Consider the following 13291-nt stretch of genomic DNA (forward strand, 5'->3'; position numbering starts at 1 on the left):
AAAAATATCAAAATATTTATATTATTAAACTTTTAGGCCTAATTAGCTAATTAAAGTTTTAAATTTTTATTTAGGACATTAAAAAGACCGAGTAAATTCTATTAGCCAAATATTTTTTTTAATTTTAATATTCTTTAAATATTTTAAACTTAAATCTATTTTTTATTTAATTTTAGATGTTATAATTGCCCACAGCGAATCACAATTTTAATATCTAATCTAATATTTACTTTTGATTTGCTCCGATTTAACTATTGTGTTGTAAAGGGAATAGTCCACATTTATAAAGTGCCCACGCCACCATTGAAAAAGTTAATTTTGAATCTAAATTCGATTTTATTTGTAACAATTTTGTATTAGATTATTAATTTGTTAATGATAGTTTGTAAAAGAAGTTTGTATCCCTTGCATGTTGCATTACTTACTAATTTAATGTATGTGGCTTTTGTAATAGATATTAATGTAAGATATATTTCGAACTTTACTTTTATTTGAATTTTTTATTTTAATTTGATTAACTCAAAATCGAAAAAAAAATGTATTAGTTATTCGGGGATCGGGAACCCTTGGGGATCCCCTGTTATTATTCGGGGAGGGGATGAAGATTCTCTCAAGTAATTCTGACAGGGACGAGGAGGGGATGGAGACATACGCAAAATATCGGGGATGGATACGGGGAGATCGGTCCCCTCCCCTCCCCTCCCCTCCCCGTTGCCATCCCTAATTAAAAACCAAAGAATCCAAAGAAATAGAATAAGGCGCTGTTTGTTTTTATTTATTTATTTAATAATTTAATTTTAATTAGTTAAATCATTAAATTTATTTTTTAAAACTTAAAGAAAATTTTAGCTATTAAATCATTAAGTTATTAAATTATTATTTTTTTTTAATTTTTTGTTAAATTTAAAAGATCTTAATGATATCATTAAAAGATATTCTTTGAAATATTCTTCTCTAATTAATTAATTTACATCCTCGCCTAAATAAAATTTAACAATTAGCATTATTACCAATATTTATCTTCATAATTTTTTATGAATGAAAAAATAATAAACTATAATAAAATTGATTAACATATATTATATAAAACATTAAAGAGTTGTATTCAATTAAATATGATTTATGTTATAATAATTTATTATCTTATTTATATTTTTTGAGATGTTTATTATTTGTTTAACATTTATAATTTGTAAAGGCATAAATGTAAAAATATTATTTTTTAGATTTCTTAAGTTAAAAAAACTTAATATTTATTTTCAGCGATTCAGACAAAAAAAAACATATTATTTAAATTTACCTCAATTCAAAATTTAAACTAATTCAGACCTATTTATATTTCAAACAAAAAAAATAAACGCCACCTAAAAGGTAATTTTTTTTAATATGAAATTGGAATAAATCTAAATTTGTATAAATTTTTAATAGTGCCTTAAGTCTGAATCTTAATTACATGTTTATTTTTTGTTTGAATTTTTGAAAATAAGCACCAAAAATTTTTTTAAACTTAAAAAATTTGAAATCAAGTAATTTTACATTTACATCCTTATCTAATCATAATGTTAAACAAATAATAAGTATTTCAAAGAACATAAATAGTATAGTATTTTATTATAATGTACATTATGTTCAAATAAATACAATCTTTTAATATTTTGAATTAGAATATGTTGATCAATTTTATTATACTTTATGATGTTTTATATTAAAAATATTCATAAAAAATTATAAAGATAAATAATGTTAATTTGAATAAAATGAAAAAGATAAAAATAAAAATAATCTCACACGGGTAAAAGCTTATTTAATCTCTATATTTTGAGATTAATGTTCATTTAATTCCTAGATTTTTAAAAGTGTCTCAAAATATCTCTGACGTTAAATTATTGACACCCCTACTATTGCTTTTTTGTTTTTTAGCTTGCATTTACAATATTACCTTCTTATAATAATATTTAATTTTTTAGATATTAATAAAAAATAAATTACCAATATGAAATACAAACAAATATATATTAATTTTTATCAAACACTCTGTTAAGGAGTTAATATATTAATTTTTTTGTTAATGTCCAAAAAAACTAGTAATTAATTTTTAATATTAATTTTTTTAGACATACGTGAGCTTCGACAAAAATGATTATATTTTTTTTGTTTTTATTTTATTTTCCAAGTCAAATTGATAATTTAATTTTGTTTCTTTTTTATTAATGTGACCCCCCCCCCCCCCCCCCCCCCCCACAAAACCCCAAAAAAAAGAAACATTATTCTAGGAGGGTAATAGTGTAAAAATACATTAAAAATAACAAAAAATAATAACATTATGTCAATAGTTTAACAACGGTGTAGGAGTACCAAAGACCTTTTCGTTAATAAATGCAGTATATTCATATACTAAAGCCTTTATGGCACCACACTGTCATCGTGTTTGTTATTGGCTTGGTGACTTTTGTAGTAGTGGTCGGGCTAGAGGAAGAACTTTATGCTAGCAATTCATTATTCTACAAGCAGTGGAGATCAAAATTTGATGTGACAATTTTGAAATCAAATGATAAATCGACTATATTAAGCATCTTGTTAGTTTTTTTTATATTTTTCTCTATTAATCTATTATTGTGAATTCATGATAAACCTTGAAACTTACAGTATTTTTTTATAATATAAGATAATTATCATTATCTATTTAACGTTCAAAATTAATTAGGATAGAAAATGTGAAAAAATTGACGAGCATTTTTTAATGGTTTTCCAGCATTTTTCTCTCATCAATCACTTAAGAGTTTTTTAATGGTTTTCCAGCATTCAAATACATATATCTATTCTTATTTAAAAAATAAATAATTCTTGTGGGACTCAAATTATTAAGGACATAGATACTGCTAGACTTACAAACGCAGGTAATGACTCTTTTAATTTCATATCATTCACTTGGCCTTTTCTTCCTTTTAAATATATAAAGAAAACAAATGCATGATTGAGTTTCATACACGTTACACTTCAATCCCAAAGAACTAAAATTTTCAAGCTATTTTGGCTCCATTGATGCAACCAATGAACCAACAGCCGTTTTCCTTTACACCACCTAACACTACGGAAAGCACTGAACACCTACCTACTACTCTTCCTCTTCTTGTGAGAGACCCTGAAAAAAATAAAATTTCGTTCACAGTAGAAAGGACGGGTTTCAACAAAACTGAACCAGTTTTCAACAAACTGTACACTTATAACAACAACATATAAAACAAAAGAAACACTCAGTCCGTTATTGTTACAATGCATTAATCTTTTATGAGTCTTTTTGTTTTATTTAGCAATGACGCCTAGAGGATTTTTGGGGTTGGTGATTTTGCTTCTGGCCATGTACTGTGGCCTCGACCCTTTGAAGCACAGTGCGATTTCTGAGTTCCCTGACTTTGTGTCTCACAAAGTTGACATGCCGCCGTGGTCACTGATTCCTACAGTGAAAGATGACAAGAACTTGCTTCAGAATTCGGAAATCAAGTTCTTGAACCAAATTCAGGGCCCCGAGAGCATGGCTTTTGACCCTCTTGGCCGTGGACCTTATACTGGTGTTGCTGATGGCAGAATTCTCTTCTGGGATGGCCTTAAATGGACTGATTTTGCTTTTACTTCCAACAACAGGTCAGTTTATGATCCTGGGTTGTGCCTTTTTTTACTGGTTTTTTGGACTTTTTTTGGGTGATCCATGTGATTTTTATGGTCACCGATACAGTACAATTTAGAAAATTTAATTTTGTGTTTTCTTTAAGGGATCAAGATCCAAGCCAAACCATGGTTTAATTTTCGCTTCATTGATATTTTGGATGCATTTGATTTTAGTTATACATGATATAAATCATTAGTTTGTCTTCTTAGAAAGCGTTGCAGGGGTTTACTTTTGACAGTATATTTGATATCGTTCAAGAAAACTTATTTAGTGTCAATCTGATTCTTGAAAATTAAGTTTATCTTAATACAATTAAGCTTCAAGTTTCTTGGTCTGCCGAACGGTGAATTGAGCTATTAATTAAGTTCACATGTAACTTGGCACCATCTGATTTAATTCCTCAAGTGAAGAGTGGGTTGAATTTAGCTATGTAACTGTCCTTGTTTCTTCTAAACCATCTGATTTCCATTGACAATTCTGAGATACAGGTCGGAACTATGTAATCCGAAACCAATTGCCATGAGTTATCTGAAGAATGAGCACATCTGTGGCAGGCCTTTGGGGCTCCGATTTGACAAGAAAACTGGTGATTTATACATTGCAGATGCATATTTTGGTCTGATGAAGGTCGGTCCGGAAGGTGGATTGGCAACATCACTTGCAACTGAAGCAGAAGGTGTGCCACTGAGGTTCACTAATGATCTAGACATTGATGATGAAGGGAATGTTTACTTTACTGACAGCAGCACCAATTATCAGAGGCGGTAAGTAAATTACTACTCCTTAGCAAGATTCTGATAGTTATAATTTTTTAATTGCCACTATTATATTATAACAAGCATCAAAATATTTTTTCAAATGGACATCACTTATAGGTTATTGCAAACGTGGAAAAGGGAAAAGAAATGATGCAGTCAGAAAGACCATTGTTTTAGACTTTTAGCTAGAGCGTGCCTAACTCTATAAGTTTATTAAATAATTTAAGTCCCTTTTCAGTTCGTTGCCATTTGTCCGGTTATTTGCTTAAATCACTCATAATATGAAGCAAGAGGACTTCCTAACTTTTGGTATGCATCTTTGTATGGTGCACAAAGTTCACAACTTTTTCTGTTATTCAACCTGTTCTCCTTCACATAAAACCATAGGCATTATGATGCTATTCTTTTGCCAAAAAATGTCATGTTTTAAAATCTTTATCCAACCCTCAATTGTACCTTAACTTTATTAGGTCCCAACTTTGTTGCTTTATAAGATTCTGAAAGCATGAAATGACCAGAAGTTGAAAGATGAGACATAATAATTAACTTCATAGCATCCAATTCTGTAACTCTTCCTCTGTAATTTATGGCAGACATAAGGAACCAGTTCTTGAAAGAGATTCCCTTGTTATCATTGATGCCTGTCTGCTTTTACTTGTGATACTGATAAGATTTGAAAGGCTTGCTAAGGTCTATGAGGAGTTATATGTGGAAATTGATCTGTTCATGTCTTCCATTACACATCCAGGCAAATGCAAAAGGAGAACATACCTTTGCAGCTTTGCTCTTCCCTCAATGATCCAAGTCCTATAAAGATCTCAAGTTAGCTAATATCTTTCCAATTTCTTGCAATTTTAAAATTAATCATGATTAATGTATAAAAGATGAATTACTTTGAATAGGAAACAGAGGAAGTGAAGGTGGCATTTTCTTGAATCCTAGTTCTTGACAAAGTCATTTTGTTACAGTTTCTTTGGGTCCGAAATATTGATGAAGTTATTTCTTTCCTCCAAGTGTTTTCTATGACCAGAAAATCTCTGAACTTCTTATAATTTTTTGCATAACTCTAAATACAATCTAAGTCCAAAGAAATTACTTCAAAGTAGATAAATTATCTGATTTTTTTTTAAGGTCTCAACATTTGTAATTGACAAGTTATCATGGGTTGCGCTGCACAAAAGTTAAACCATGGTCTGTTCTTCATGTTGATTCATGTGAGATTATATGATGTGGACATATGGTTGTAACGACTTCCTATTCTTTTCCTTTTTTGCTTATTTTGTTCCCATGCACGATTGCGGTGCATTATTTCTGACATCGTATTATCTCTCAGGAATTTCATGCAGTTGGTTTTCTCTGCAGAAGATACTGGTAGGGTTCTAAAGTATGATCCAACTACAAAACAGACCACTGTCCTTTTGAGGAATCTTCAATTCCCTAATGGGCTTTCCCTGAGCAAGGACAAATCCTTCTTTGTCTTTTGTGAAGGATCTGTTGGCAGGTAATGCTTCTAGCCTTCATATCTGAAATACATGCAACCATTGCATTGTTCAGACTTTTCCAATGATAGTTCCTTGTACAGTGATAAGACCATATTATGATGTGGTCTACAATTGCTAGTTCATGCACTAATGCTGTAACCAGCAAGCTGATTTAAATTCGAATCTAAAAGTGAATGGTAATGTAGCTTCTTTGGAGGCCATAAAATCTGGTGACTTAGAAAAGGAATTTGCCCGAGTTGGGAGATTGTACAGAAACGTTTTTTTTTTAATTTTTTGATGAGAAATACAGAAACATATGTTTGATCACTTTAGAAAAGAGGTATTGTTGATTGCTACTTTCACAAGAATGCTCTTCAGCACAATTGTTAGGTTGTCAACGAATACTTGGCAGACACCAGTAGTTATATTGAATCATTTCAGGAGCCACCCAAACTTTGCTTTACTTTTACTTATCAATGTTCATTTCATCTGTTGATGCAGATTACACAAGTACTGGTTGATAGGTGAGAAAGCGGGTAATTTAGAGGCATTTGCCATCTTACCAGGATATCCTGACAACGTCCGCACAAATGAAAAGGGTGAGTTTTGGGTGGCAATCCACTGTCGGCGGAGCTTGTACTCTCATCTGATGGCTTTATACCCTAAAATTAGGCATTTCGTGCTCAAGCTCCCAATTTCAGCCAAGACTCATTACCTGATTCACATTGGGGGAAGGCTTCATGCTATGGCTGTCAAATACAGCCCAGAGGGAAAGATTTTGCAGGTATTGGAGGACAGTAAGGGGAAGGTTGTTAAAGCAATCAGTGAAGTTGAAGAGAAGGACGGGAAGCTGTGGATGGGCAGTGTGTTGATGCCTTTTGTTGCAGTTTATGACTTGTCTTGAGGTAGAAGCACGTCTATTTATGATTAAAAGCTGTTGTTCTTTACGCTGGAGGTAGATAGATCGTTTTAACTGACTTTCTTTATTTCCTGAAAGTATCGAAAATGTTACGCACAGGGCAAGAATTTCTTCTTAAAGATCCCATAGATGGTTGTTCATCTTTTCGCCCTTTGCTTGGCACAATGTTTTTAATTATTAATCCAATTACCGGCTTTATTGATGAAATAGTTGCATGCAGCATTTCAAACCCTTAGAACTCTCGATTACCAAAATGCAATTGTTTATTCAGTTTGCAGTGGACTATAAAGCGCATTATTGAGAAGGATATAATCCGTGCAATATTATAGGGAGACGTTTTCTTTAATTGGTCCTATACCATCATCAGTGATTAGCCTATATCTTTGAAATTGTCTATGCCCGTGCGAGTTGTGCTAGATAAGCCAGAAATTGCATCCACTAGTTTGAAAACTCGAATTGTTTTCTCGTCAAGATTCAGCTTGTATGTAGCTATACAACTGTATATTTAGCTTTGCTACTAATATATGCCCACTTCGCTCTATCTATTTGTTTCAATACATTTGTATTCTATAAGAATACGAGTGATTTTCATGCTTCAGAATTTCCCATTGGACGCCTGGACGGTGGATTGTTGAATGGTGAGATTTTGGCGCGCTTGAAATTTTGGTACATGCCATTAAGAAAACAAAAAGAGAGAGAAAAAAGGAGACTTGTTTATGGTAAGGACAATGCATTCAATGCAACATTAAAAAGATTGGCATTATGTGCTGCCATATGCAATTTGTAGCACCATTTTAGTTTAATATTTTTGGATCCATTATTAATCCATTATTAAAGTTTCATATTTCTTCTATTAACACCTAATCAATTTCCACAAATAACCCCCATCACATTTGCCCAAAACCCCATCTCCATCTGTCTCTTTCTTGAGCTTGTTTCAGTTCTCAAATCTCAAATGTCACATGAATAAAACAAATTCGTCTCCTTTCTTTAGTAGCTAACTTTGTTGGAATTTGTCAGTTGCTCAAACTTCTCATCTAAGCTTTGACAATTTTGAAATTCACGGCGATAAAGAAGAAAGATCAACATAATGTAGCGGCAGAAATATTTGGGTGGTCTAATAAATAAACTGCAATTTGTTAAATTAATTATATTTTAAATTTTCCGGTTCCCAAATTTAATATATTTTTTTTCTAATTGTACTGGAATTTTTTTATAGATACAAACAAGTTTTTATTAACTTCTTGAGAAGTAACAATTGTAAGGGGTGTTGATGGCAGATCCTGACCATAGTGGGAAATGCTTCAATAATAAAAAAGATTAAACTGCTAACAATATAATTAAAATAGTCTCATGATTAATTCAGAAACTGCTTTGAAAATCTTTTACCAGTTTTTTTTTGTTGATTTCAAAATCGATGGGCGGTGTACGGTGGTGTAAAAAGAACTTTTTTTGCGGATGAAAATGACGTACAGAAGGTGAAAAGTAGATGATACATATGTGGATTTTGACGGAAGCAGACATACAATGCCAAGAACTTTTTGAATTTTTAAAAAATATAAAAGTTGGTTAAATAATTAACTTAAACTATGGAGACAAAATAAATATTTACTCCAAAAAAATTATTTACACTCACAAGTCAAAAGAACTTGGATTACATTTACAGCCTTTACAGCTACAAGCTTCCTTTGCAGTGGTGGCTAAGAACGTGGACTTGGCCTACTGGGGTCTTGGGCTCAACTTGCTTTGAACCATTAAATCATAAACCATTGTATTTTAAAAAGGTTGTGATCTTTTATCACTATTAACACAATGCAATTAATAAATAATAATTATAAAAAAAAGGCAGGGCCATGAGCTCCTGTTTTTAAATACAAATTTTTACATAAATTTCAATCTGTAAATAATAATTAATTCAATAGTTAAAATTACTATTCATTTAAATTTCTTTAAAAAAGGAAAATAAATAAAAATTAAGTCCCACCAAATTAATAATATTATTCTTTTCATTTTATTTTCCTTTTTTTTCTGGCTTATTATTTTTTTACGCTCCTTATTTTTCTTTTCTTTCCTATGCAATCTTCTGCACAAGTACTTCTTCTTTCTGAATAAGTTTTATTTCTTTTTTCTTTGTAACATGTAATTTGTGTTGGACCAAAAATAAGATAGATATAGGTAGTGTTTACTTTTTGGAGTGGGAGTGTGGAGTGTGGATTCCTCCCACTCCAGTGTTTACTTACTTTAAAAAAGGGGGAGTGGGAGTGGGAATCCGTGGGTCCTACCTAATTTTGGAGTGGGGAGTGGGATTCCCACTCCCATGGGGGGAGGTGGGAGTGGGAATCCACTCCCCCCTCTTCCCATTTTATCCCTATAATAAAATAAATAAATAATATTTAATAAAATAAATAATATCATATTTATTAAAAATAATAATTATATCATATTTATTTTATTAAATTTAATAAAATAAAAATAAATAAATATTATATTTAAATTAATAATATTAAAAATTAATTTTAATAAATATTAATTTTGTACTATATTATCAATAATAATATTTTATTTGTGTTGCTATTATTAATAATTTTTATTCACATAATTTAAATTAAAATTAATAAAAAATTATGATTAACATAATTAAGAATATTAGTAATTATTATTAATTTAGAAATATAATAAAATATTTATTTTATTTTCCAAATATTTTTTATTAATTTTTTAATTACAAATTATAATTCTGTACATAAAGATAAAATTGTAATTTAAAACAATTTACTCCCAATCCAAGACAAAGTAAACAAATAATTAGGATTCTGATTGACAATCCATACTTTCATTTAGTCTAAGTAAACACCCTACTCCAACTCTCACTCCACACTCCTAATCTAAGGATTCCCACTCCTCAGGATTCTCACTCAAATCCAAAAAGTAAACGCAGCATATAAAGCCCATGAAAAGGTGGGCAGACCTCCTAGGCGACAAAGTTCAAAGCCCAAAAGATTCTAAAGTCCTCGAATAGATTTTATCCTAAGACAAACCATACTTCTAGGTGGTAAGACCTCAAGGTCCAAAAGGTTCTAAGGTCTTAGAATCCTATTATAAGACAAATCATCTAGGTGACAAGGCTTTAAAATGCAAAAGGTTCCGAGGTCATAGGTTCTTATTCAAAAACAAACCTCTTAAATTCCAAGAATCATACGATCGCAGAGTCTTACTAAAAACAACATAAAGTTAAAACACTTCTTCTTTTAAGCCATAGAAAAGCTTGCATATTCATGTGTCAATCAACATAGACACAAGAAAACAAGGATCGCTAGATGTCACAAGAACAATGACATTTGTCATCAAAGTAATTAGAACTCAAGTTAAATCAATTTTGCCTATAAATGTGCCCTCCATTCTCACTAAAAGATGTAAAAAAATGGACTTAAGAGGGGAAATGCTGAATTTTTCTCTCTCTAGTTTTTCTCTCTAAATTCGTATCTCTAAAAATTACGTGATTGACTTGATTGTCGAAGACTTTACACTAGCAAAGTCGGCCCTCTAACCCTTTTTTTTGTATTTGTAGAGTATCATTGAACAAAGATATATTTATCTCTTAGAAAAGTGGGCTAAGAGGAAGAGATCCAAAGGCCCATTAAGAACAAGCCAAAGGGTAAATTCATCATCGTCAGATTCAACAAAGAGGAACCCAATCGTAAGGGGGTCATCCTTGGTGAAATTACAATGTAAGAAGTTATGATAAACTTGCACCAGCAGATTTAAGTGGTTTGTCTTATGATAGAATCTTAAAACTTTGGAACCTTTTGGGCTTTGAAATATTGCCACCCAAGTGGTTTATCCTAAGTAGTTTTACCTCTTCATGAGCTTTATAAGGATTAAATTTATATGGGTCCTAACTACGCCTATCTTATTTTTGGTCCAACAATTTTTATATAATAGATATAACAAATATAACTCACACTTTAGTAAGAGGGTTTTTGACCTTTTCTTAAAATCAATAGGCACAATTAGGGATGGCAAACAGTGGGTCTGGGTTGGGCTTTTTCAAGCCCAAGTCCAGGCCCACTGTCAGTTAAACGTGCAGGCATGGGCCGAGCTCGGGCCGAATTTGGGTTTATTTGTTTATTTTAAAAATTAAAAATTATTGTAAAATTGAAATAAATTAATAATCAACAAGTTATTACAATCATAGATAAATTAAAGAAAATGAATATTTCAAATTAAAATAATGAATAAAGTAAATAAAAGCTCATAACTTTAATTTTCTTTAATACTGAATTTTCTAATTCAAACGCTCTTTTAATTAATTAACACAAAAGAGAGAATTTAGTATTATAATTTTAGCTTTTTTGAATCATAATTGATTTATAAGTTGAGAATTTAAGTTTTCTTTTTTTATTTTTAAAGTCCTTTTCAATTTTAATTATATTATTCTAATTTATAAAATTATTTTTTCAAAAAAGTTGTGGGCTTGGGCTTTGTCCGGACTTTTTTGCCACCCCTAGGCACAATATGAAATTAGATTAATCACTTCCAATTACCAATCCAGTTATACATTGTAATTTTTTATGGATTGGCATAAGAAATACAAAGAAAATTATTAGAGTATATAGGGACAGAATTTAATCTTTATTCAGCTTTTATCATGTGCACATCATTTTTTTCCTACTATGTACTTTAAATTCCTTTATCATTTCCTATATAAAAAAATCTTTATTATTTGTTTATGATATAGCGCTGTCCATTTCTTCTTTTATACTTGCTGTCACTGAAAACTCCTATGAGGAAATATGTGGAGAGAATTAAGAAGATGTTACTAGGAATAGACAAGTAAAGAATTTAAAAACGTTAATTATAATTAGAAAGAATAATATTATTTATTTTGTAGGGCCCGATTTTTATTAATTTTTCATTGAAAAAGAAATTCAAATCAGTATTAATTTTAGCCATTTCATTAATTATGATTAAAAATTTATGTTAAAAAAAGGAACTCTCAATCCTGGCCCATAACAAATAATAATAATAATGAAGATAACATGCTAAATCCTTTATCCATTAAGCTTAATTGGGAGCGAATTGACATAAAAGCGAAAACACAATTTGACTTTGTATTCCCTCTTTCCATTTTTAGTAAATTCTTTTAGTTGTTAAGCAAATCATTAGTCCTCAACGACTACCTCTTAAAGGTTTTTTTTTTTTGACTGTTACGTTTGAGAATTTATCATTTAAAATTTTTAATTATTGTTATTATTATTATTAAATAGAGATAGGATAAATTAAAAGTTCCCACAGATTTTCAATCATTTATTAGAGTGATTTATGCTTCCAAAGTTGAGATACAAAGTTTACATCTTAAATAATATGTCACAATTCAATAATTTTCGTGTGTTTGATAATTTTTTTATAAAAATTGATTTTTCAATACCAACACCAATAAATAAATGACACATCACGTATTTATCTACTTTAAAACTTCGTGATCAATGTTAAAATATCGAACTAAACTTATTAATTGATAAATTAAAGGGGAAAAAAATAGAAGCGTTTAACAAATGAACGAAAAGAACAATATAAGTTGTTAACGTTAGAAATTTCAGATGAAAGAAACTAATGATACCTTATATAAATAAAACGTGCAAAATGAAATTTAGGGGATGGGGTCATTGAGATGATTAATTTTAATCAAATCAAGTATATCTAAGCAAAATGTAAACAACCGGTAACGATCACATCATTGTCTAATACGAATTTTAAACAAAATGATTAGAAAGAATGTGAAGAAATTTAATCATTAATTTTGTGTAAAGATGGGGACGAATCGAAGCTGATCAGCTAGTACGAGTCAATGCTGAATTCAACCGCACAAGTAAATTGATTGATTGATGGAACTTGATGTGTTCGCGGAAAAAAAAAATAAAAATCCATCAGTTTTTCAATGGCTAAAAAGGTTGGGTGAACTTTTGCTGTGCTTTCGAATTAAGTTCCATTAATATGTAGCAAATAAGTTTGTAGTACATGTTTACAAATTACACTAAAAACATCTCCAATAGGTGTTGATTATGGTGTATAAACTATTGGATTTTAATGATTTTTTTTTTTACATTTTAATAGAATTAATGAGTAATAATGTCTCAATCTTTTCATTTGCGATCTATCTCAAAATGTACATGTAATTTGAACATCAAATGACATATACATTCTCACAAGATTTTTTTTTAATTCATAGTATTTATAAAATATCGAAACGTTAGATCTATCATCTGTGCACAATAACAAAAAATCAAAGCACATGCGTGGTTGCGTACTCTCTAAAAAACGTCGATTGTAACCTTTAAGAAGAAGGGAGTCAAATTTTACGTCGCTTCATTAAAAATGTATATAAGTATGTATTTATATATATATATCACTTTTCTCAAACAGTATGACATCTTTTAGGTGAATTTAAAAATAAAAACTGCAAATA

The 13291-nt window shown here is 30.1% G+C and overlaps 1 protein-coding gene across 1 annotated transcript; it reads left to right on the forward strand.

The window, feature by feature from the left end:
• The first annotated feature begins 3014 nt into the window (after positions 1-3014).
• LOC102624069 (protein STRICTOSIDINE SYNTHASE-LIKE 3-like) lies at positions 3015-7032 on the forward strand. Its single transcript, XM_006487768.4, has 4 exons — positions 3015-3642; positions 4156-4431; positions 5759-5926; positions 6408-7032. The coding sequence occupies exons 1-4, from the start codon at positions 3314-3316 to the stop codon at positions 6808-6810; spliced, it is 1176 nt and encodes a 391-aa protein (XP_006487831.2). The 5' UTR covers positions 3015-3313; the 3' UTR covers positions 6811-7032.
• Positions 7033-13291: the final 6259 nt, after the last annotated feature.

Source organism: Citrus sinensis, chromosome 8 (assembly GCF_022201045.2).
Source record: "Citrus sinensis cultivar Valencia sweet orange chromosome 8, DVS_A1.0, whole genome shotgun sequence".
NCBI classification, from domain to species: Eukaryota; Viridiplantae; Streptophyta; class Magnoliopsida; order Sapindales; family Rutaceae; genus Citrus; species Citrus sinensis.

Coding starts and splice junctions, on each gene's coding strand:
- LOC102624069 (XM_006487768.4), top strand. CDS start 3,314: ATGACGCCTAGAGGATTTTTGGGGTTGGTGATTTTGCTTCTGGCCATG. Junction 4,432..5,758: donor AGCACCAATTATCAGAGGCG/GTAAGTAAATTA, acceptor ATTATCTCTCAG/GAATTTCATGCAGTTGGTTT. Junction 5,927..6,407: donor TGTGAAGGATCTGTTGGCAG/GTAATGCTTCTA, acceptor CTGTTGATGCAG/ATTACACAAGTACTGGTTGA.